Source organism: Rhodamnia argentea, chromosome 9 (genome assembly GCF_020921035.1).
Source record: "Rhodamnia argentea isolate NSW1041297 chromosome 9, ASM2092103v1, whole genome shotgun sequence".
Taxonomy (NCBI): domain Eukaryota; kingdom Viridiplantae; phylum Streptophyta; class Magnoliopsida; order Myrtales; family Myrtaceae; genus Rhodamnia; species Rhodamnia argentea.
In genome coordinates, this window is record NC_063158.1 from 26,180,349 (window position 1) to 26,207,659 (window position 27,311).

General features: G+C 41.7%; 1 protein-coding gene across 1 annotated transcript; it reads left to right on the forward strand.

Moving 5' to 3' along the window:
* The first annotated feature begins 417 nt into the window (after positions 1 to 417).
* LOC115732953 (receptor-interacting serine/threonine-protein kinase 4-like) lies at positions 418 to 27,031 on the forward strand. The gene is made up of 4 exons (XM_048284844.1): positions 418 to 976; positions 4,088 to 4,710; positions 5,597 to 6,044; positions 26,757 to 27,031. The coding sequence occupies exons 1-4, from the start codon at positions 418 to 420 to the stop codon at positions 27,029 to 27,031; spliced, it is 1,905 nt and encodes a 634-aa protein (XP_048140801.1).
* The last annotated feature ends 280 nt before the right edge of the window (positions 27,032 to 27,311 follow it).

The window sequence follows — 27,311 nt, forward strand, 5'->3', positions numbered from 1 at the left end:
GCACTAGGAGTTGAGTCAGCTGCCAGGCCCCATCTTTCTTTTTGGCAAGATCATGCGAACTATATAAGACAGTTTTCTAGTTACTTTTGTTTGTATAAGCGCTTCACAGCAAGGCATCTTCAAGCGGCATCTTCCTTTCCTCCTCCCATCAAGGGAAGGTTGGTTTGCCAACCTAATAAATACAGTTTTCTAATTACTTTTTTTCTGTATGTATGCTTTCTAGCTGCTACCCCCACAACTTCAAGTTGTTGCCAATAATTTGAGTTGTCCCTAGGGGATAAATCATAAACAATGACTCTCTTAATAATATTCTGGTTGACTATGGCACTATTATGGTTTTGCAGGCTCGCTACTCGTACCTCCATCCATCATCAACGGGCAAAACCCCTTTGCTATCTACATTTCCCTCCTCAAACAATGAACCTTCAACAAGCAATAACAGCTGATAATGTTGACGAGCTATATCGCTTATTAGGGGAGCAGGGAAATCAAAATCTCTTAGATTGCGCACCTGATGACCCCTTACAAAATACTCCACTACACAACGCGGCGGATCAGGGGAAAACTAAGGTGGCCAAGGAGATAGCCATGTTGAAGCCATCATTCGCTCGAAAGCTAAATGGAGAAGGTGACAGCCCCATGCACTTGGCTTTGAAAAATAAGCATTATCACCTTGTGAGGGCACCGATGACCCTCGAACCTGTTTCGATCCGAGTTCGAAGACAAGACGGGACCACCCCTTTGCATTTCATAGCTGGGGAAAAAGGAGCCAATGAGCAAGAGAACATGGAGCTCTTGGAACTCCTAGCCGAATTCCTATATGCTTGCAAATTGTCTATCGAAGACTTGACGAGCCAACGCGAGACTGCGGTTCACGTTGCCGTAAAAAAATGCAACACCGAAGCATTCAAGATGTTGTTTGGATGGCTTAAGCTAGCCCATTTGACAAAAATCTTGGATTGGAAAGACGAAGATGGTAACACCGTCTTACATATTGCTGAGTTGAAAAAACAGCGCGAGGTATGGTTCTTTAATTTCATGGTATTTCTTGCTTTTATTATTTGAACCTTGAACTTGACATAATCTAATCCAGGAGCAAATGTTATGATGATGAAACACCAGTGTTAACACCTAAATTTTGATTTTTCTTAAATCATTCATTTCAAGCATAAAATAAGAACTAGTTATAGTTCTTACCAAAAATAACTTTTCATGCATTGCATATTTATTTTCTGTCAGTCATTGCATTTAAGGTCAGAGGTGAATCAACCGAGCTTAATTTTGACAGGTAGATGAACCAAGATCAGTGTGAAGTGTTAGATCGAGGGGTGTGCCAAATTTGTTTAAATCAAGAGGACCTAGTTTTGAGCCTAATTCAGTCCATTTAAGCTCTATTATTTAATTAAGGTTTTCAACTTAATGTCCATTATTTAAAAAGCCTTAATTTGGGCATGAAAAAAGCAAGACAAACTCATGGGCTTATGATGGGGAATGTGCCGAATTCTATAAGTTCAGACCTTGATAAACCTGTGTGAGGTTTTACTTAATTATTCATTTAATTAATTTAAGACCAGAATTGCATTTTTAAGCCCATTAGGAAAGGCCATTTACGGCCATCAATTCACCAAACACCTCATGGCCGAACTTCTCATTGTCCTAGTGGAATTAGAACTCTTCAAAATTGCAGATTTGGTTAAAGAGTTTTAGTAACGTAGAATTCCTATCTAGATAGAGTTTCATCAAATGTGGAAACTCAAAATCTAATGGCTGCAAATTAATCCTATTCGGTTTTAGATTGTCGATCCAATGGTCACTAGGAAGTCCTACTCCTACTAGGACTTCAAGGACCAAGCTCTATATAATAAGCTCTTCACGTTAACGCAAGGAGGCTGGACAAACCCTGAAAAATTTCGACACATATAGAGCGAGGGCTGAATCTTGGTGCATCCGCTCATCAAATTCATGCATTAAGGCTGCCGTTTGAAGCTCGCACGATCACCCCCATTCAACCTTTGTGCTGTGCCCAATTCGTGAGTTTGTTCAAACTCATCCGAAGCCACCTGAGTCCTCCACCGTCCATCCAAGCTGCTTCCTGTTCCAGCTTTCTGTTTGGATGCAAATCAGCCCTCTTTAGTGGTAAAAGAGCTTCCTTTTATTTTGATTCTCGAGACCTCACAAAGTACCTCATATTGTGTTAGAATTTTGACGATTTCGGAGCCCGATTCGAATCAAAAGGGGACTGTTTTAGGCAGATATACAGCTTGTGCGTGTGCAGAATTTTAGCTTGGGAAAAGGTAATTTTTCTTAACCTTTGATTGCAATTTATGCTTGTTTATTTGGAAACTTGCATATATGTTCTAACACTTTGACGAACATACTTGAATTGCAATTAAAGACGAAAGTCGAACCCTTTTCAATCTAGTTTTGCTCAAAACCGAAAATTACCAATGGTAGGATGAAAATCTGATTTGTTTGAGAAGATAATTCGTTCATAAGATAGGCTGAATTTTCATGATGTTCTTGAAAATTGCTTGACATCAATTAGGGAATATCTTTTCTCGAATAAAATTGTTCGTCATTGTTGTGATCTAAATTGGATTGGGAAAAGATCAGATTTTTTTCTTTTTGTTGAATTAAAAAAAATCAATTTTTGGTAATAAATTCTATCGTGGCCGAATGTCACACGTTGGAAATCCTTGCTTGAAATTCCCATGTTGGTTGGTCGACTGGAACTTATCTATTGGGTGTTCGACCATGGCTTTGCGTTATTGATAGGAATTTGTGATTGTTCGATATTATCTCCTAGTGTGAATAAAGATTCGACTAAATTGAAATTTTATCTGATTTGGCTAAGTTAGATAATTTTTGACTCATGGATACATTTTTTTAGCTAGTCGTTATCTTTAACACATGAGAAGTGATTTGGATGTTATATGTTGTTATCTTATCTTATCTCCGGGGAATTTTCTGAACACATTTGATTAGAGATAAGGTCTGGTTGGATTGAATGTCTATCTATTTTTTTTTATGAGGATTATCTAAAATTAGATTTTCAAATCTCAAAGATAATTTCTCAAATTAAAAATGGATTGAGTTTTTGGATGAGGAAAGGTGGATCCCCAATGCCATATTTTCGGCCACCCCTCTTTGAATTTTCAAAATTTCAAGCTCAATTGATTTTCATTTTTATTTTATTTTTGTCGTGTTTGTTTGTTTTTGATTTGTTTTAAAATTTGCACATCTTTAAACAAACATGCTCATAATATATGCTCCCCTTTGTGCCTAGACCCGTCGGAAAAATAAATCACACACCTTAGCCACGATCTCGTGGAATGGGATGGTGATTTAGTATAGAATTTCGTATTCTGCCCTTTGGCAAAAGGGATGTTGTTTTTCTATACGCGTATCCGCATACCGGCTCGAATCCTCGAGGATGTAGCGGATAAAATCTCGCTCTAACCCGGATCTTTGGGAATGAGAGGATTTTCGAAAAAATCGAAAATTAAAGGTATATTATGGGCATTTTTGTTTATTTTTGTTCAGATTTTTGAATGCTTTTGAATGTTTTCTTTTATTGTCGAAAATACCAAAAAAAATCATCTTCTGGGCACATAATATATGGTCTCATATTACACTTTTTTTTTCAAAAAAATCAAAATCATTCAAATCACATCGATTAATCAAAAAGGGATTTTTCATGAAATTGGTACCGAAAGGGCATTAATTTTTCCAATTAATGTAACCAAGTCCCCGAACCCATTTTTCTCTGGTGTGCAGAAATAAAATAGTTCTCCCTCTATTTTATTAAGGTTTCTAATCAACCTTCCGTAAAATGATTAGTGGCGGCTCCGATTGAATATATTTTCATGAATAAACCTAAGTTGCGATTCCGTAGGACTTGGGAGGGTCCAAATTAGGTTAGTTGATTCAATTAACCCGATAATCCGTTAACCTGAATTTTAGGTCGCGACAACCAGGAGTTGAAAGTACATGGATTAAGAAACATTGAGAGAAGAGATTTGAATTACATTTTGTCTAAACGGTTTACCATATATTCATTATTCAAAGGTTAACATTTGTCGATAAGTGTCTCGGATTGTGAACCCGATCAACCTTCAACGAGCAATAGCAGCCGATGATGTTGATGAGCTATATCGTTTATTAGGAAAGCAGGGAAATCGAAATCTCTTGGATTGTGAACCTAATGACCCCTTCCCACATACTCCACTACATGACGCCGCGGAGCGAGGGAAAACTAAAATGACCATGGAGATAGCCATCTTGAAGCCAGAGTTCACTCGAAAGTTGAATCAAGGGGGTCACAGCCCAATGCACTTGGCTTTGGAAAATAAGCATTATCACATTGCGAGGGCATCGATAACCCTCGACCCCGAGTTGATTCGAGTTCGAGGACGAGGCGGGGTCACCCCTTTGCATTTTGTAGCTAGGAAAAAAGGAGACAATGAACAAGAGAATGTAAAGCTCTTGGAAGTCCTGGCAGAATTCCTATATGCTTGCAAATCGTCCATCGAAGACTTGACGAGCCAATGCGAGACTGCGGTTCACGTTGCCGTAAAAAACCACAATACCGAAGCATTCGAGGTTTTGTTTGGATGGCTTGAGCGATCCCATCCGACAGAAATCTTGAACTGGAAAAACGAAGATGGTAACACCGTCTTACATATTGCGGTATCCACATGGCAGCCCGAGGTATCATTCTTGATTTCGCGCTTGTTCTTGCCTTTATTATTTGATCCTTAAATTTGACATAATCTAATCCGGGAATAAATGCTATGACAATGAAATACCAAGTGTTGAAAGTACATGGATTACAAACATTGAGAGAGAGGAGACTTGAACCACACTTTGTGTATCAAGTATCAACATAGTGCACGATATTACCATCAACGGTTAACATTTGCCGATAAGTGTCTACTTGACGATTGACATTTGATGTCGTGCAGCATGGTGTTGTCTTGCTAGGAGTGATCCACCCGAAGAACAAGTCAAAAAAATTGATTTATCAAGTGATGTGTATACTATAGGTAATTATTGTGATGATTGGACCGTATTGAAGCTTCCACAATAAAAAATCTAGCACATCCTTTTATAAATCAGGTGTCATCAGTACTAATCACTTTGTGAATGAGAGAATTTACTCCTCAATCGGATTGATTCTTACACATAAAGGATATAAATATACCTAACTAAGATAGTCTTCCTTTTCAGAGCAAAAGAATTCATGTACAACATGTAATCGAATTCTAAACACATTTCAATTGACTGATCAAGTCCTTAACTTTTATGAAAAATCATAGTAATTCTGGTTAGCAGTTTTGTAGCAATCATTTATATGATTTCAGGTTGAGATGACTAAATCGCACTTTTTGAAAACATTTGGGACTTCATGACATGGGTTGAAATAAGGTTTTAGTACATTGTCCCCATGGTACGTCGGTCATTGCATCACTAGTATGGTTCAAACTTGTTTGGGCATGAGCTCACTTTGTGCACAACAGTAAAAGCGAGTGACAAAGCAGTGATTGAAATTGAAAGGGATACATACTTCACTTTGTTCCCTTTGCATTTCTTGCAGATCATCAGCCGGTTGATTGAGCATGTCAAAGTAGATGCGAAGAACTTCCAGCATAAGACGGCTCTGGAAATCTTACCAGCGAATCTTCCTGGCGATCAACATCTCGCGAAGAGGTTACGCGATCAAGAAAGAAATAATCTTCCTCCTCCCTTCGGAATTCTTGCTCCTACCTTGGCAGCTCTTGCTCCTCTTTTTCCTACACTCTCTTTATCAAAGTATTTACGCAGGAAACTATCTATACTTGAGAAGTTCACATCTTGGGTCGGCCACGTAGATGAATCTGCTCGCGAGGTAATCCTTGTAGTGGCTGCCTTAATTGCGACCGCCACTTACCAAGCGGCGCTCACGCCTCCAGGAGGATACTGGGCGGATTCTTCTCCCTCTTCGAATCCCATGGCCAATTCCAGCGGCATTGCTGTCGAGAAACCACATCAAGCCGGGAACACTTGTTGGGGAATTTATCCCTCTAGAGTGAATGAGAAGGAAATGTGGGAGTCCCACATAGGATGAGAGGTAGATGGGAGATGGGTTTATTAAGTGGAACCTCACAAATGGGTTTGGGCCCCAAGGGGCACCCCACTTTTGTGGAGGAGGGAGGACCTACGCAAATGGATTTCGGTCCACACGCGCGCGCGCCGCCGCCGCCGTCCGTCCGGCCGGCTCGGCTCGGCTCGGTTCGGAAATTTCTGGACATTCGTCCGTGAACGAACAGTTGCAATTGTTCGGATTCGAAGAATAACGAACGAATACAATTGTTCGTAAGGAGTTGGTCGGTTATGAAAAAAAACTACCGCCCGAATTCAAGCTTCGTGACTCTTCGTGACTTTTCGTTCTTCCAAAATAAATAGTCCTCGAATAGGCCATTTCGGGACACGGTTTTTCTTTCTTTTTTCCTGAGCATACATTTCGGTTTTCCTCCAAATCTTGCATACCTGTTTTCCCCTCATACATTCGGTGCGATAATTCTGCAAAGTTACGTTCGTTGGAGTCCTTTGAAGAAGTACCGCTTCGGAGGAACGCGATCCGTTCTATCCTGGGAGACAATTGTCCAACGTCCTCGGGTACGAAATTTATCTGAATTGAGGGGACAAATTTGTCTTAAGGACACAACGACAATACGTTGGGCTCGGATCAACTTTCTGCATACTCATCCGCATTGGCTTCAGGTTAGTTGTTCGTCGTTCAATTGCAATTTATTACATACGAACTTAGCCGACAACAATCTTAAGACAAATTTTTTTTTTTCTACCTTTTTCTTGAAATAATATTCTGTTTCAATTCTGTTCGGTTCTGTTCGTATAATGATTGGCTTCGGTGCGTATTCTTATGCGTTGTTCTTTGAGTCGGAAATCTTGTATATTCCATAGTCGAAATTCTATGACTTCGTTCATATAGTTATTTCATAGTATATACATTCTGTTTTATAGATTTTGTGATAGAAATGGCATCAACATCGATAACGCCCGCACATATTCCGTCGGTTTCGACTCATGGAGAAAAGCCAGAAAAGTTCAATGGAACTGATTTCAAGAGATGGCAAATGAAGATGTTGTTCTATCTCACGACTTTGAATCTGGCAAGGTTCCTCAATGAGGATGCTCCTAAGTTGGATGAAGGAGAGGTAGACAAGGAAAGGTTTGCTGCGATAGATGCGTGGAAGCATTCGACTTTACGTGTCGTAATTACATCCTTAATGGTCTCGACAATTCCCTCTACAATGTTTATAGTCCGCTGAAAACGGCTAAGGAATTATGGGAAAGTCTTGACAAGAAGTACAAGACAGAAGACGCTGGATTGAAGAAATTCATCGTCGGTAAATTTCTGGACTTCAAGATGGTAGATCATAAAACCCTCTTAAGTCAAGTTCGGGAACTTCAAGTGATTATGCATGACATTCATGCTGAAGGTATGATTTTAAGTGACTCATTTCAAGTGGCCGCTTTCATTGAAAAACCGCCACCGTCTTGGAGAGATTTCAAAAATTATCTCAAACACAAGAGAAAGGAATTGTCACTTGAAGACTTGATTGTTCGATTGAGGATTGAGGAAGACAATAGACTCTCTGAGAAGAAAGTTGGCAAGAATCTGGAGAATTCAAGGGCCAATGTTGTTGAAGAAGGATCAAAACCCAACAAGAAGAGAAAAATGCCTAGCAAGTCGGGAGAGGGATTCACCCAAGGCCCGAAGAAGTTCGTTGGCAAGTGCTTCAACCGTGGAAAGTCCGGACATCGAGCCAAAGACTGCAGAGCCAAGAAAAGACAGAAAACTCAGGCGAATGTGATGGAACAGATTTCCAATGGCGTTGATGATATCAATCTTACTGCCATGATATCTGAATGCAACATGGTGGGAAACCCCAAAGAGTGGTGGATTGATACTGGAGCAACTCGTCATATCCGTGCAAACAGATCGATGTTCTCGTCCTACACTACTGTCGGGGGTGATGAAAAACTCTATATGGGTAATTCGTCAACCTCTAAGGTTGAAGGTGTCGGAAAGATTGCTCTGAAGATGACATCCGGAAAGATTGTGACACTAAATAATGTTCCGCATGTGCCGGATGTTCGCAAGAATTTAGTGTCTGGATCTCTCCTTAGTAAGAATGGCTTCAAGTTGGTTTTTGTATCTGATAAGTTTGTACTCTCTAAAAATGAGATGTATGTAGGAAAGGGTTATTTGAGTGATGGTTTGTTCAAGCTGAATGTAATGATTGTTGTATCCAAGGATGATATGAATAAAGTTGCTTCTACTTATGTGCTTGAGTCTCCTAATATCCGGCATGCTAAACTAGGACATGTTAATTATAAATCAATAAAGAAATTAATGAGTATGGGACTATTGCCGAAGTTTGACTGTCCAAGTGAAAAGTGCCAAGTGTGTGTTGAATCTAAATTTTCTAAACCTCCTTTTCATTACGTAGACAATAGAATCACGGAACCTTTAGATTTAATACACACGGATATATGTGATATGAAATCAATACCGTCAAGGGGTGGTAATAAGTACTTTATCACATTTATAGATGATTGTTCAAGGTATTGCTATGCTTATTTGCTTAGTAGCAAAGATGATGCAGTTAATGCTTTTAGAACTTATAAATCTGAAGTTGAAACTCAGCTAAATAAGAAAATTAAAATGATAAGAAGTGATAGAGGAGGTGAATATGAATTTCCTTTTAAGGAAATATGCTCTGAGTTTGGCATCATTCACCAATTCACCGCTCCTTATACACCGCAATCGAATGGTGTGGCGGAAAGGAAAAATCGATCTTTAAAAGAAACAATGAATGCATTGTTGAATAGTTACGGTTTACCGCAGAATTTGTGGGGGGAAGCTGTTTTGACAGCAAATTTTATTTTAAATAGAGTACCCCACAAAAGGACACAACAAACTCCCTATGAGAAGTGGAAAGGTAGAATGCCTAACTTGAATTATCTCAAAGTGTAGGGGTGTTTGGCTAAGGTTGCGGTTCCTAAGCCTAAAAAGGTTAAGATAGGACCAAAGACTCGTTGATCGTGTTTTTATCGGATATGCTCGGAATAGCAATGCATATCGTTTTCTTGTTCATAAGTCAGAGATCCCGGATATACATGTTAATACAATCATTGAATCAAGGGACGCTTCGTTCTTTGAAAATATATTTCCGTATAACATAGTATATGAGCCAATTGAAAATAATAAGAGGTCTCGAGATACTACATCTAGAAGTGATCCAATGGAGGATGAACCTAGACGTAGTAAAAGGCAAAGGACTTCTACGTCTTTTGGACCTGAGTTTCTGACATATTTGTTAGAGAATGAACCTCGGACATATAAGGAAGTCGTGACATCTCCGAAGCCTCGCTCCGGAAAGAAGCTATCAATAGTGAAGTTCAATCCATCTTGTCAAACCATACTTGGGAATTGGTTGACCTTCCTCCTGGCAATAAGCCATTACAATGTAAGTGGATATTTAAGAGGAAAATGAAAGCAGATGGTACTATTGATAAGTATAAGGCTAGGCTTGTCGTAAAAGGTTACGGACAACGTGAAGGTCTGGATTATTTTGACACTTATTCACCTGTCACGAGAATTACATCTATACGGATGTTAATTGCTATAAGCGACCTTGTATAGACTTGAAATTCATCAAATGGATGTCAAAACAGCTTTTCTAAATGGGGATCTGGAAGAAGAAATATATTTACAGCAACCTGAAGGGTTCATTGTTCCGGGACAAGAGAATAAAGTATGTCGGCTTATCAAGTCACTATATGGCTTGAAACAAGCACCAAAACAATGGCATGCTAAATTCGACCAGGTTATGTTGTCGAATGGTTTCAAAATTAATGAGTGTGATAAATGTGTATACGTTAAGAACACTCATAATAGCTTTGCCATCTTATGTCTATATGTAGACGACATGCTTATAATGGGCAGTGATAGTGAGATTGTCAAGAAGATCAAATGTTTGCTCACAAGTAAATTTGATATGAAAGATATGGGGATCGTGAGATGTCATTTTAGGAATTAAAATCCGTAAAACATCTCGAAGGACTATCTCTATCACAATCTCATTACATTGAGAAAATTCTTGAAAAAAGCAAGAATTTAGGCATATCACCGATAAGTACACCGATAGATGTTAATTTACATCTTTCAAAGAATACTGGTGATAGTAAGGCTCAAAATGAGTATGCAAGTATACTAGGCGGTTTAATGTATGTCATGAACCGCACTAGACCAGACATAGCTTGTGCGGTAAGCAAGCTAAGCCGATTTACAATTAGTCCAAATGAAAATCATTGGAAAGCTATGAAGCGTGTATTGGGCTACTTGAAGCATACTCAAGATTATGCTTTGCATTATACAGAGTATCCAGCGGTACTTGAGGGATACTGTGATGCAAATTGGATAAGCGGCACCAAAGACACAAAATCGACAAGTGGATATGTATTCACACTTGGTGGGGCAGCGATGTCATGGAAATCATCCAAACAAACTTGTATTGCTAGATCCACTATGGAATCAGAATTTATAGCTTTGGATAAAGCCGGTGAAGAAGCAGAGTGGCTTCGAAACTTCTTGGAAGATATTCATAATTGGCCTAAACCGATTCTTGCTGTATGCATACATTGTGATAGTCAAGCGGCAATAGGAAGGGCAAGGAATGTCATGTATAACGGTAAGTCTCGACACATACGTCGAAGACATGACACCGTAAGACAACTTCTTTCTAGTGGAATTATCACCATTGACTATGTGAAGTCAAAAGATAATGTTGCAGATCCATTAACAAAAGGCCTAACTAGAGAGATAGTTGTAAAAACATCGAAAGGAATGGGTTTAAGGCCTATAACTAAGTCCTCATAGCGGATACCCTACCTTGTTGATTGGAGATCCCAAGATCTAGGTTCAAAGGGACAACCAAGTTATGAAGACTGTATAGAGTCTTGTAATTTATTACTCATTCCTAAATGAAGACAGTACTAATATATAAAGGTTAAGCGAAAAGCTTTTAATGATTCTGAATTGAGTATGTGATATACTATATGTTCGGAAATCACCTATGTGAGTGTGAAGTGAGGGCCGCTTCTGTGAGAATTGAAAAGGCCGAATTCTCTAAAACACTCATGAGACCAGGCGGTGTTCATGGCCAAAACGAACACAACAGTGAGAACTAACTTTGTTCGAGAGAAAGTTATGTGATTTTTATTGTCTAGGCTTACACCAAAGGTCGACGGTTCAAAGACATCAAGTCTGCTGATTGACCGAGTAAGTCCGATAGGTTTCACTAGGGAAAGTTCAAAGTTTCAGACTACTTATCCCGATGTAACTATCTCTCAAGGAATAATCGCACATTGCATTTCATGCATATACGAAGAGTCGTGATGTCTGAATATCTCATTCATGTGGGGGATTGTTGGGGAATTTATCCCTCTAGAGTGAATGAGAAGGAAATGTGGGAGTCCCACATAGGATGAGAGGTAGATGGGAGATGGGTTTATTAAGTGGAACCTCACAAATGGGTTTGGGCCCCAAGGGGCACCCCACTTTTGTGGAGGAGGGAGGACCTACGCAAATGGATTTCGGTCCACACGCGCGCGCGCCGCCGCCGCCGTCCGTCCGGCCGGCTCGGCTCGGTTCGGTTCGGGTCCGGGCTTCTTATATTCCATTTTTTATTTTTTGCCCATCAATCTTTTATTTTTTGCCGAACAGACACATAGCCGAACGGAATTGTCTAGAAATTTCTGGACATTCGTCCGCGAACGAACAGTTGCAATTGTTCGGAAATTTCTGGACATTCGTCCGTGAACGAACAGTTGCAATTGTTCGGATTCGAAGAATAACGAACGAATACAATTGTTCGTAAGGAGTTGGTCGGTTATGAAAAAAAACTACCGCCCGAATTCAAGCTTCGTGACTCTTCGTGACTCTTCGTGACTTTTCGTTCTTCCAAAATAAATAGTCCTCGAATAGGCCATTTCGGGACACGGTTTTTCTTTCTTTTTTCCTGAGCATACATTTCGGTTTTCCTCCAAATCTTGCATACCTGTTTTCCCCTCATACATTCGGTGCGATAATTCTGCAAAGTTACGTTCGTTGGAGTCCTTTGAAGAAGTACCGCTTCAGAGGAACGCGATCCGTTCTATCCTGGGAGACAATTGTCCAACGTCCTCGGGTACGAAATTTATCTGAATTGAGGGGACAAATTTGTCTTAAGGACACAACGACAATACGTTGGGCTCGGATCAACTTTCTGCATACTCATCTGCATTGGCTTCAGGTTAGTTGTTCGTCGTTCAATTGCAATTTATTACATACGAACTTAGCCGACAACAACACTATCCTGAACGGCAAACCTCTACGCTTGTTCGCGCGCTTGAACAGTTTCACTTTTTTCATCTCCATCATCACCATCAGTATCACCGCTATCCCCCTGTTGCCCCGCACTTTGCCGGTTTACCTTTTAATCTATTCTGTCGGTATTTCCTACTTTGCAACCGTTTGTGCGCTCTTGCTGGTTGGCGGGATGGTAATTTCCATGTGCTCATGGCTTACCTGCAGCAGCCTTCGACGCCAAATAGATGCCACAGGGAGACGCGTCGGCAACTTCAGAGAATTGAAGGATCGGAAATAGTTCGCTGAGTTGTATTATTTACTCTTTCAAGAATTCTTCTCGCGTATGCAAATATCATCTGATGTTTCTTCGAATTTGCTCGTCTCCCACACGCTAGTTCTGCTTCTGTGTTGGTTTCCTTTTATTGTTATTACTATTACTATTACTATTATTATTATTAGATTAATTAAATGAAAATTTTTTAAAAATCAAATTTGGATAAAAAAGACATCGCTTTAACCATGCCATCGTTTTGATCAAAAGAAAGAAAAATTATGTCATCACCATGTAGAAGAGAATATATTTAAAAAGAACAAGCATCGTTTTTTGCTAATCGAATATGATGTAGTTAACTGAAGGACTCAATTGTATCAATTTTGACACGTTTTAGATTAGATCGCACTTTTTATAAGTTTTAAAATTTAATTACACTTTCGTGTTAAGTTTTAAGATTTCTATCGAATATATGAAAAAAAAAAAAATCAACTGCCACGTCTCCCATGCAGTTTCTTATTTTATTTTGACTTGTGTCCCCATCTGGTCCTCCACTTTCGGAGTCGTCTTATTTTACTTTTAACTTTTTTACTTTTGTCCCATCCGGTCTTCCACTTTTGAGTTGCCTTATCTTATTTTGACTTTTGTACTCTCCTGTCTTCCACTCCTTATAATAAATCAAAACCATTACACATGCATGACACTTCCTGGAACATTGTGACTCTCAGCTAATACTACGCCTCCCCCCTGGCGGGTGGTTTGCAATGACAACCATCTTTGATAGTCCTTCAGCCAAGTGAATTCTAAGGAACCTTGAAGCATGGTGCCATCTAGATAGAGAAATATCAACGAATCCACATTCAATGGCTGAGATTATCCAACTAGTTGACTCCGTCGATTTCTGTCATCCAAAGATAGGCAATCAATGGTGTACTGTACAACAGCAACTATAGAAGCGTCCATCATTTCACGGTTGTTGTTATCGAGGATCATGTGGAGCTGGCTTGTTCAGCTCGATCATCAATTCACAAAATCGCCGCCTTAGCAGATTTCGCATTTTTTGCCCCATTCTAATCGACTCTTTACTTGCTCTTTTCCGCTCAGCCTGCACCTGATCTCACAAAAACAGAAAACGGATCTCCCTTCACTCTACAGGCTAAGAGATTTGCTTGTCCATCTTTTGATTGCAAAAGATGATCTACATCTGCAATAAAATCTTTGGGGAACTCTTTGAGACAATGGTAATGGTCATAGTTCTTGACGCTGTCGAAGATTGTACAATCTTAACAGTAGATCCACACACCATCGTCGCGTGTTTTGCATAAAGTACTCATTGATTGGAAGATGGGTGATCAGAAATAATCGACAGTATTGTCGGGGTGCCGGACTAGTAACTTCCTTAAACAAAATGGAGATTTCTTTTTTGTTTTTATTTTTCTAAATACCGATGATATTGGGGATTGAAATCTTAGTTTTTGCCGAATCAGCTATACGGACGGACCTTATTTTATGAATCAACAGCATCAACTATCTTCCCTATTGCTAATAGCTATGAAGACTGATTTTGCATTGCGATTTTGCAATAGTAGTGACAATCAGGAGAGCGATAAAGTTAGAAATGGGACTTAAAGGTTTGTTTCTGAAAAAACTCAATTGCCGTTTACATTCAGGAGGAACAAGGATATTGCTTTTATCTTCACGGTGAAATAAGGACAATCGTAGAAGCATGACTTAAGGTTTGCATTAATATTTCACATGAATATTAAGAACATACATGAGCTATTGAAGGTATCAGAGGGTCCTAATGAGGCAAGGGAAGAGTCTCCATCCTCAGTTTCAAGGGATGTAAGACAATATTTCTAATACCTCCTCTCACGTGCATGCCGGATTAGGAGGAGCATGTAGAATTTGATTGATAGAGGGTAGACGCACATGCTTGAAATAAATAGGACTGATTCTAATACCATGTTAGAAAGTCCAATCCAAAAACTTAACCTATTAGGTAGAGGAAGACCGTTTGAATATTAAGAGCATAGAAGACCCATTGTCAAGTTATGCGGGACAACGTGTTAACAGTTTGGGCAGTTTTGATCAATTGAGAACTTAAACGGTTTTGTTTTGGTTATTTAAGAACGAGTTTTGAAAAGCTCCAATCACATGCCAAGCTCACTATAAGTGGAATTCAAGCATTGCAATTTTTATACTGCACACAAAATGGTTACCATGACTGGGTACCAGCGTGGGTGTACTGATTCACCAAGACAGCATGTGCTGCTACTCCCGACAACTTCAAGTAGTTGGGAAGAAGTACCAGCCAACCGTTAGAGAAGTTCCAACGGGATAAATCCTAAACAATGACTCACCCAATTAGACTCTCGTTAATAAATGATAGAAAAATGACTCACCTAATTATATTTTTGTTGGTAAATCACAAACAATGAATCACCTTCGTTGACCGTGGCACTTTTTATGGTTTTGCAAGTTCACTGCATCTATTTCCATCGATCATCATCGAGCGAAGCCCCTGTGCCCCTACATTTTCTCCTCAAACAATGGACAAGAAAAGTCTGGCCAGACAAGAAGAAGAAAAGGCTAGGGAGTCCAAGCTTCAACGAGCAATAGCAAATGATGATGTTACTAAGGTACATGAGTTGATTGCGGAGGAGCCAGAACTCATAGGTCGTGTATCTAAGCACCTCTTCCCAAATACTCCACTACATCTTGCCGCAGCTGCTGGAAAAACCCAAGTGGCCATGCAAATGGGGGCTTTTTTCCAAACCAGGTGGCCAAAACAAAGTAAATACCAAATCGGGTGTTGACTTTTTTTATTTACCAAATCAGGTGTCGCTCGGCAGTCATAATGCCGAGCGACACCCGGCTCGGCAGTCCCACCGCCGATCGGCGGGAGGAGCAGTGGTGGCCCGCCACCCGCTCGGCACTTATAGTGCCGAGCGGGTGTGCCGGTCGGCACCAAAAATGCCGAGCCGCTCCCGCTCGGCATTGTCGATGCCGGACGGCCGCCGCTCGGCATTTTTGGTGCCGAGCGGGTGCCTAATCCACCCCCACCCACCCCACCCCACCCCACACATTGGACACACAACGTAACATATGTTGGTGCTTTGGGACAAATTTTAGGGGGTGCAATTGTCTTGACAAAGTGGATGATATGGAAATATCCCCTGTTTACGGAAAACGTCTCTCTCACGGAGAGGGAATGATTCGAGAGTAAAAAGACGAAAATGGGGTCATTCCCGAGAAGTGAGCTTGGGTTGATATGTGAATGATGGAAGCTAAATGGGCAAAAGGTAATTTTCGTATGTGCATGCATTTGAATTGGGTCGGGGTATCCTGGCACTCCAAAGGGCTAGGTGATTACGAAAATTCACGTGTAATTGACTAATCTTAGGGAACCAAACTCTTAGCTAGGGATGAAGCTTGAATTCATTTGAACAAAAAAAAATCACGCGACAAACTAAGAAGTCTCATAAGCAATCGGCTGATTTAACAACCCGTGGATTAAGGGGATAGCGATTTGGCGCGTCGCGAGAATTCTTATAATTATGTATGTGTATGTAGCCACCGATATCACACGAAAGCATATGATATTCATGCCTCATGTTTGAATGAGGAGGGGCGCAAAAAATAAAAAAATAAAAAGGCATTCTCTTGTCGAATGAGACTCTCATCACTTGCACGAGCCTCCGAGAAACCAAGCAAAGGATTACCAAAAAAAGGAAAAAAAAAAAAAGATGCCTCTTAGGCTATTCAAAGAATGGCTTCTTCGAACATGCAATTTGCAATTTTTTTATTTTATTTTAATCATGTTTTGTCAATCAATAGTTACCGAAGTACTTTCTTGTGTAAGTGGAGCAAAAAAACATGGCTGGTGAACAAACTGAAAAGTTCAATGTACATGATATTGAAGAGATTAATTTACATCGAAAGGACATTAAGGCAGTCTTTTATCTTTTTGGGGGTTGGTCGAAGTTCATTTTAGTACTTGGAAAGAGGCAAATTTCGTGAGCCGATGTTGACTTTTTGAGTAGACCATAAAGCTCATTAGGGTTCAAGTCATTGTCTAGCTTACGTGGATTGGAGTAATCTCGTATTAAACAACGGATCGGGGTGTGGAGCGATATAAGATGGATTCCGAATACGATGTTTGCTACGTTTTAGGAAGAATCTTGAGGAGATTAGTGACCGCGGAACGACTAGAACCGCTCTTCTTCCCACTTAAAATTGATTAGAAAGCGTAGGGTGGGTAGAACAAAATAGATGTTGTTAGAGAAATTGTTAGATAAATGCTTTCAGTTAATGGTTGGAATATATGAAAGCGGGGACAAGAAAAGTCCCGAGGTAGATAGACAATAATGATTTGGGGCTATTGAGGTCGTCTCTTTGCTCATCCCTTTTATGCTCATGGTTTGAGCATTTTCTTATTTCTTCCATTCTTCACCCTCGTCCACTTGGTTCTTAGTCCTCCTCTTCTTCTTCTGCCCCGTGGGAGTAAAGCCTTCCCCATTCGTGTCGGGTTTTCCAATCTCGGGTTGACAATCCTCAGAACCAAAGAACGTCCCCATGGAAAACTACGGTCTCTAGGCAATAACCGAAAAACGGATAAAAAAAAATGAGGCCGACATTCCAAATTTATAACAGCGAACATTCTCTTGCATGCATGCATACGAGAATGCACATGTATCATTATGTGATGTAATTATAGAGGGTGTGAGGGGCGAACTTACCGGTGGACAGCGTATTCCTTACGGTCGTTACGGTAGATCAAAGTTTCCTCAAAACCGGTATCTCCGCATTGGAGGCGGACAATCGCCCGCACGAACATAAAATCAGGGTAGACCTCAAACCTTATTTGGAATTTTAGGCATTTAAAAATGTACGGCCTTTAAAACCGATCAACCTAATTCACACAAAATGGAAACCAAAATTGTGATGGTTGTGAAAAACAGCGATAATGAATGAACCTTTACGAGAAATTAACGACGAAAAGTCTAGGACGGCCAGAGTATGCGTACCATTTCCTTCGCTGGATTCACCGCCACGAACGTAGAATCCCCGTCCTGGCCGTGGCGGGAGGGGTACTCGCCACGCTCGGCGGGTCGGTCTTGTTGGACGAGAGAATCCATCCTATCCTTCCTTTTTTTCACGAAGCACTTAAGAATGAGAGAAAAATAACTGGGACTAACTTCGTTTTTGCGCTCCAACTTTGAATTCCTTCCCATCCACTTTATCTTGCGAGATTTGGGGAGGCCCTCCGGCTTTGCAGCCCGTATTTGGGGGAGGCCCCCCGCCGCGGCGCCCTGCAGACTTGGGGTGCTGCGGGGGCCCCCTCGGGTGGATCGCCGAGCGGGCCCGCCTGCAGCACCCCCACGGCTCGGGCGCCGCGGCGGGGGCCCTCCTCCAAATACGGGAGAGAGAGAGAGAGAGAGAGAGAGAGAGAGTGAGTGAGAGTGAGAGGTCATGTCACTTCAAATTTGAGAGAGTGAGAGAGAGAGAGAGAGAGGGAGAGTGAGAGGGAGAGGTCATGCTACATTATTGGCACAAAACCGAGTACTTGGTTGGGGAGCCTCCTCAACCAAGTACGTTGCGGTGCCAATAATGGCACCGCATGAAAAAATAAACAAAAAAAGGTAGTACGTTGCGGTGCCGCAATGGCACCGCAAAGCACTTATGGGAGGCCCGCCCTACACCTTATTGTGTGCACGTAGCATTGCGTCGCACACGTGGCTGCGGCGCCATTCACGGGTTTGAGTAATTTAGTTTGAAGTATTCTCTTTTGCATTTGAAAAGTCCATGATGCCCAAGTTTTTTGGCTCCATACGAGGTGGGAAGGGATACTCCGACGACGTGTATGTGTGCAATTACATGTAGCAATTATATGTGCACAAAGTAGGAAACTATTGGCCGTATATTAATTAAGTAATTATATGTACACATAAATGATGAAATATCGCGCAATTGAGATATGGTAATGTCACAAAAAAAATTACACATGGTTACGCGATCTATTACAAAAGTGTCAGCAAACTATTTTACATAATTGGCACAACCGGCATCTAATCCCGAGCCGATCGTGCGCACATGTTTGCTGTTGTGCCCCGATTTCCGCAGTTCGTGCAATGGTTACGCGAATCGCCATTGCTCGGGGTTCTCCAGTCCATCTCATTACGTATCCGAGATGCACGAGGCCTTCCTTTCTTCCTAATACGCCTTTGATCCGGAACTAATGGCAACTCATTAGCTTTATCCCGGTAGTCATGATGCCCTAACGGATGAAACATGTACCGATAGCACTGAAGGGTTTTGTCCAACGTATAGCATTCATCTACGAACCAGTGTAATCAATTGCATGTAGTTGGCATACCGCAATTACGTGGGAACAAGGAAGTTTCAACTGTTCAAATTTCCCACATGTGCATGTTCGCTCGTGTAGATGCACTTTGTATTTGTTGCCCCGGATCCTCTAGTTCTATCACGTGCGTTTTCACTTCGTAAATCCCTCTTTCGTAGTCGAAACATCTTACCCGATGCCTCTTTGCCTTTTCGCTATTTTTGTGGAGCGTTTCACCCGCAATTTGCGTAAATTGCCATTGGTTGGCCTTTCGCATCGTGTACATCGTTCTCCTCGTGTCAAAATAATGAGACAACCGGTAGAATATCTTTTCCACCATGGCTGTTATTGGCAAACCACGAACGGGTTTCAGCATCCCGTTGACCGATTCAACCAAATTTGTGGTCATCGACCCATATCTCTTCCCTCCATCATAAGCCTTTGTCCATTTCTCCTTGGAATCGATCACACCATTCATGTGGGTTGATCGACCTCCCTAATTCGGCTCATGATGAAATCGAACTTCCGTCGTTGATTCGCGTAAGCTGCACATTACAACAATAATCGATACAAGTACATTATAGTAAAATTTTGTAAAAAGTTTTGAGGTGAGAATTCACAAAATTTAACATTTACCTGCCATTTGAACATGTTTTATCCCGTCGGCATTTTTGAAATATTTTTTGTAGTTGCTGACAATATGAAGAATGCAATATCTATGGTGGGCATGTGGAGGACGCCACCGTCTTTGTCTCGCATTGCTTGTTGAATCCCGATTATGTCTGTCTGATATCACACAAATATCATCCCTTCTGGTGACATATCTCCGCAGCATATTCATAAACCACCGCCAGTTGTCAACATTTTCCCTATCAACCACAAGAAATGCCAATGGGAAATTATGATTATTCCCATCAAGTGAGACCGCACAAAGGAGCGTTCCTCGGTATTTTCCATACAAGAAAGTACCGTCGACAAATATAACAGGCCGACAACTTTTGAAACCTTCAATTGTTTGCCTAAAAGTCCAAAACATGCGGTCGAAAACCGTGCGGCTCTCATCCTCGGCCATGCGTTCTCGATCACGAAATGAGAACCTGGATTCTCTTTCATCATTGCGTTCATGTACCTCCTCAACTTACCATATGACTCATCCCATCCGCCAAATTCTTTGGCAATCGCCAATTGTTTGGCCTTCCAGATTTTACGGTAAGTAGGTTGGAAGTTAAGCTTGTCTTGAATCTCCGCCATGATCGCCTTGATTTTGATATCTGGTTGGGCGGAGACCATTTGTTGGATGAAGCTGCATATGTACATTTGATCGAGGTGCGGATGATCCGCAGATGCATGTATATTCGCATGTATGTGGGCCATTATACTTACTTATTTTCCAAAACATGCCACCCACTTTTGTGATCGCGGGAGCCTCCACCACATGGTCCATTCGGATTACCACACTTGATGACATATTCTCTCTTCTTCGTGGTATCATAGCAAAACCTATGATTTCTTCTCATTGAGTACTCCTTGGCGTACTCGCATCCCGTGATGGAAAAAGCTGCCCAACAGCAAATTCTTTCGACGGATCAAATACCGTACCGCCCGGCTTTGCTCTTGTATCGTCTTGCATCATATCAAAGTCGATCTCTCGAGTAGGGCGTGGATGTACCAATGGTTGAATGGGGTTACTATATTGCGTGTTATAGTAACTCTCCATATTGTCAGATTCAACGGCTTCGGCATCACTATCATCACTGTCCATCCAACTATCATCGTCTTCATCGCTAGCCTCATCATGGTCATTATCATCATTATCACCATCATCATCATTATTATCGTTATTATCATCGGACTCACCCGGTCGATTACGCACTGCAGCATCTTGTCCTGCTTGTTCTTCTTCTTCCGCTCCTTCTTGTTCTTGTTCTTCCGCTCCTTCTTGTTCTTCTTCTTCTCCTTCTTGTTCTTCTTCTTCTGCTCCTTCTTGTTCTTCTTCTTCTTCACAAACATTGGACCCTTCCCCCGTATGATAATCATGTATCACCTGGTGTTCATCTACAATGACATAAAACACTAGAAACCCCATTCCAAAGGTCTGATTGGCAAATTGCTGGATCATCCCAACGATATTGTCATCACGCACGTCCATTATATCATACACGACAAACCCTTGTGTGACATTTGGGCATCTATAGATGATGCTATGAATATACTGATTTCCGTAATATTCAACGCGTCTCAATCGTAGCACGTAATGCATCTAATGTCCATATGTTTGCAAACGCGAAGTAGGTGGATTCTCCGCCTTCGTAATCAGCTCCATAATCTTTTTGCACTATTCTACCTCCCCAATGCAAAATCGCAACGGATGTAGACGCCATTCTGCTAAAGAAATTATAAATTATTTGGCGGCTACATTTTACGAAACATTACAACAACCAATATATCAAATGAAATAAACATCCTTCTATAGCCATAAAAATTATGCTAAAGAAATGTTTACAAAATTAAAATTCAATGAATTTTAAATATTGTAATTATTTCACGTATAAATAACAATCCAAAAAAATAAATCTATACTTCAGAAGCTGTAAAAAATAGGTACAACAAAATTAACCTCGAAATATCGATGGAGAGCACGTGCCGAATGAATATTTCTTAACTCCCAAGACAATGCACCGAGCAACAACGTTGGCTTGGGACAAAATCACAACTTCTGGGGAAAAAAATTTCATAAATTAATTTCAATATGACGTAGATATTAATAAAAAATATATAAAACACACATCGTAATATACACTTACGAAGCAACAGAGAGGGCAACAATTTCGAGCCTGGGCAACGAGAGGATGTTAGTGTGAAATAGAGGAAGTGCAGAGTTGGAGCACGAGAGAGGGAAAGCGCAAGAGTGATATGAGAATGAGAGAGTAAGAGAGAGGGGAGCTTTAGTCGTGCTTTAAAATCAAAGAAGAGAAGTCAGAGCACCCGTGAAGGAGGTAGGACGGCAATAACACCACAATGAGGTTACAAAAATAGGGGGTGGGAGGCACCCCCTCCTACACCACAATAATGGCGCAGGGGAGGGCCCCCATTTCCGGCGCCATTATGGCGCTGAAGGGGGCCTCCCCCACTCCCTAGGGCTGCGGCGCCATGTCTGCCCTAGAGGGGCCCTCCTCCTACCTCCGCGGCGCCATTATGGCGCGGCAGGGGGGGAGGCCGGCCCCCTCCCCACGTCGTAGCGTGGGGAGGCCCCCGCTCGGCGATCGCCGAGCGGGGCCTCCCGCCTACGGGATCGCGAGCGGGGGCCCCCCCCGCTGCCCGGGCGGGGCCCTCGCCCGCCTGCCGCGCAGGCGGGGGCCCCGCTCGGCAGTCATATCGCCGAGCGGGGGCCTCTCCCGCCGCAAAGCAATGCCGCAGCGTGGGGAGGGGGGCCCGGCCTCCCCCCTCCCGCAGCGCCATAATGGGCAGAGGTAGGGGAGGTCCCCCTTCGGCATGGCGCCGCAGCCCTAGGGAGTGGGTTGCCCCCCACCCCTAATTTTGCGCGCCAATAATGGCGCGCAGCCATAGGGGAGGGGCGCCCCTCCACATGAGCTCGCGCCAATAATGGTACTGCAGCCATGGGGGCTGCGGCGCTTTCACGGGCGTTGCGAGTGTCCTTCGCTCTTTTTAAGTAGAGGCGAGTGCTCTCATTTCTCATCATCGACTATATTTCTTCGATTGATTACTCAACTCTCGTGCTCTTCCTCGATTACTTACTGAGTTACGAATTTTTAGCATTCTTCACAATTCGTTGAAATGGCACAGGAGTCACATTCCGGGGCCGAGAATGATTCACTACTTAGTGGACGGCGCGACACGGATCACAAGCTTTATGGGACACCGAGGTAATTCGGAATTTAGCATGTTAATCGTCATTTGTCACGACATTATGAAAATAGTCACTAATAGTTGATGTGACAATTTTGCGTATACCGCTGCAGTTCTTAGATGTCAAAGAGCGGCGCAACACGTAGGTGAACTTGATCCGTGAATACTCCCTTATTCGCAAGATTCGGGATTTTACGTGTTTATAAAATGGGGTTTGTCCACTTGATTGGCATTTGATTACAGATTGGTCGAGCGATGGAGGCGAGACCCATACCTTTCATATGCCGGAAGGTGAAGTTACCATCACGCTGCGGACATTGCGATGATTACGGGGCTTCCTATCGAGGGACTTGTCATTCGGCCCCTACTGATTGGAATTGGGGCAATCTCTGTGATCATCCGCTTGGTGCTCGGCCACCTCAATCGCGCGGCACACAAATAAATTTAAGATGGTTGAGTGAAAACTTTCACCATCTTCCCGAAGATGCCGATGAGGACACTGTACTATATCATGCTAGGGCATTCGTTCTTCGCCTGATTGGAGGATATATTTTTGCGGACAAATCAGGTGCTCGAGTTAGTTTGCTATTTCTCCCACTATTAACGAACATCGAGGCCCCTACACAGTGCAGTTGGGGTTCCGCAGCACTAGCATGGTTGTATCGGGAGCTATGCCGTGCAACCGATCCAAACGCGAGGCAAATGGGCGGTGCCCTACATGTACTTCGGATTTGGGCTGGGAGCGTTTCAAATGTGTCTCCCCTGGTCTGACTTCCGCTGCTCCTTTCCCGGATGCACCTTTCGGTAGTCGGTATGTCATGTATTGCCTTTTTTCATTTCGTGCGTCATTAATTTTTTTGCAGCGCGTATAGTACATGAAATCTAAAGTTGTATGTTTCTGCAGCATGAGTCGAGGCCGAACTACAACCGACGTCCCCACGCATCTTGTGACACATCTACGCTACCAATTTGATCGAATGGGGACCGATGATGTAAGTAATGATAGCAACGAGTGGGTTTAATATAATGTTAATCTTTAAATTTAGCTTTGGTGTAATTTGATATATTTCATTACGATAACAGATTATTTGGGAGCCGTATGACGAAATTGAAGAAGATGTACCAGATTCACGCTTTCACGGACAAAACTATTGGAGGGCGAAAGTCCCACTCATCTGTCTTGGATAGTTGAGTGGCACTATCCAACCTGTACTTCGGCGGTTTCGGTTGCAGCAGCCAATACCTAAGAATCCTCACGATCATAGTGCCTTGCATGGTCTTGATAACACGCCACCCAAGATCGATTGGGAGAATAAGCATAGACGGTGGATCGATTTGTGGAACGGACGTGCCGAACGTATAGTGCAGGGTAGACATTCAACGGAAACACTCCACTTTCATTCCGGATATATGGAGTGGTTCCGTCGACATACAAGGAAGTGGATTTCTGTTGCAGGAGCTGCAATGGGTTCAACGGTTCGTGCATTTTAATTTTAATTTATTTCACTACTTATTTTAAGTCACATAAATTATTGATATATTGATAACTTTTGTTAATTTTAATATCATTACTAGGGTGACGGGGTTGAGCAGATCGTACATATCATGGATTCGGTCGGTCCATCTCCTCGGGCTTGGGAAAAAGTAAGGACGATAGCTAGGGCAATGTTATATGCCCGTAATGAGGAACGGCGGCTAACAATGATGCCGCACCTCAACCAGCAACTACGGCAACACCCGTTGGGCCGGACGAGGAGGATGACCCCCCTGAGACTGTTCACCCGACCCGGAGAAGTCCTCGAGCTCATACATATGATGATGTCGTCCCGTATTCCATGGAATATCATACAACGGATTTTGCTCCCGAGTTCACTCCGGGGTTCAGCCAACATTTCGATGCAGGGTTCACCCCAGTTCGCGGAACATTTGATGATCAACATCCGAGACTCGGCTAGTTCTCCTTCGAGTATGGACCCGATTTCTCTCATTCTTATCCAAGTCCCTCCTACGAAGGGTATGACATATTTTTTACAAGATATGCCTTCGTCATCGAGACATCCTACTCGGTCGGACCCTCATTCTCGTCGGTATGACACTAGGCTTCCCGATCAACGGAGACAACCTCATTGCGGAACAGGAGGTCATGTAGGAAGACGACATCGTTAGTACATGTAATTGCAATTAACTTGATATCTATTATGAAGATTTCGTGTTTTTGTATATCTTATGCAATTATATGTCGTGTTTCGACACGTACCCATTTTTATTTATTTGAAGAAAACACCAAAAATATAAAAATAAAAAACCACGGAAACGGTGCCCATGGTAACACAAATACGCAATTTTTTTGTTCATCACTAAAACCTTAAAAATTGACCTACCACCAAAAACCGTAAACCCTGTGCATCAAAAGGGGATGGTGGAAGAAAAGCATTAGATGGAGCAATTTTAAAACACTAATCTCCATTCAAGAAGATCATATAATTATTCAAGAAGATCATATGATTATTGGAGAAGCTACTTTTCTACGTTTCTCCCCGGTTTAAACACACGTCGAAGTTTTCCAACAGCAAATTTCATGTTCACTTTTACCCCGGCAAAAGTACACTTTTAGTGTCATAGTTGTGTATGAAGATTACTTTAGTGCAAAAAATTTCAAACGGATTACTTTAATACTAAGTCGGAGACAAAAGGATCGTTTGGTACCTCCGGCAAAAATTATCGGTGAAAATTAATACGTGGCTTGAGCATTTTCTCCTTTTAAATTTCATCCAAAAGGAGCTTTTGGTGATCAAGTTAGTAAATCTTGTGGAAAATTATGTGAATTCTGTCATCGATTGTCTCGCATGAATTGTGAGGACTATAAAGAAGTGACAGTATTTTAGTGACTCAAGTGTAGTTGTAATTTTCGTTTTGTCGCTTGATTAATGGTGAATCATGTGCTGCTCCTCATGGAGTATGTGTCGCCAATCGGATCGCGTAAATCCAGTGTCCGATATATTTTCTTGTTTTTTATTATTGTGTTCGATTGCTTTTTTTTTTTCCTTTTTTTGAAACAACCGTATGAATAGCTTCAAATTAACTTGATCACGGAAAAAGAAATTAACTCTCATTTTTGCAGAGATATTATCATCCGTATTTCCTTTAAAGTAGTATATATATATATATATATATATATATATATATATATATATATATATATATATATAGGGGGTCAACCCTCAAAAGATTCTATGCATGTTTCTATCTAACATGAAATCACCGATCCAACTACCCCGGCGAAGTCAAATTCCTATTTTGTTTTCCAATCAATGTTCGAGATAATTTTGATGAAATGTCCGGATACAATTTATCCTTAAAAAAAAATATGAATCGGTCGGTTCGTTCTCTCATAATTATTCCAAAAAGAGCTAAAGACAACATATCGTGCAGACACATATATGAGCTCAACTTGCATCTTTCCAGCAACTTCATAGGATGAATGCTTTGACCAATGAAAATAATAAATTAAAAAAACCAATCGATCCCTTAAAAAAAATATAATGCCTACTCATATAAACACTGGTAGATGATAGTTCAAAGTAACTTACAAAATGCATAGAGAGTGTACAGATATACTAATTATGTTTGAGAGTGACCACGGAATTCTTTTGTCTGTTCAAATTTACAACCCTAGAGCAAAGAGGGAAAATCCTTAGCCGGAAAGTTACAACCGTCAAGTTACGCCGCACCATCTTGTGTCCAGTGCTTCTTGTGAATTGGTATCACAATTTGCATACAAACAATTTTGACTCATCATCAATATATTTGCAAGTAACGCTCTCTTACATTTGATTCAACGATAACAATTGCAGCTAGCCATTTCAAGTACGCGAAACACGGGGTTGGCGCTCCGGACCAGGACAAACTCACATACAGCTACAGCTGGATCGAGGGCGACGCCCTGATGAACATATTCGAGAAGATCTCGTATGACATCAAGATCGAGGCCAACCCCGAGGGAGGGTCCATATGCAAGAACAGAAGCAAGTACTACGCCACTGGTAACATTCAGTTCACCGAGGAGCAAATCAACGAAGGCAAGGAGAAGGTCTTCGGCTTGTTCAACGCTCTTGAGGGTTATCTCTAGGCCAACCGTAATGCTTGCTAAGAATGTCAAACGTATGAGGTGATCACCGTCTATTACCACAAGATTGTCGATCTTATCATGATGTCTCTCCTAAAGGGTGTGTGTCTCTTCATGGTTGTTCATTTTTAATCTTGGGTTTATGTTCGGATTAAGGAGCCTCGGGCCTGCCCTGTAGCAAGTCTCTGAGATCGTTCTGTTGTTTTGAGTATTTTGAGAATGGTGTGATGTCAAAAAATAAATACGAAGGAAATCCTCTTTCTATTTTCTTAGTATGCGCGTA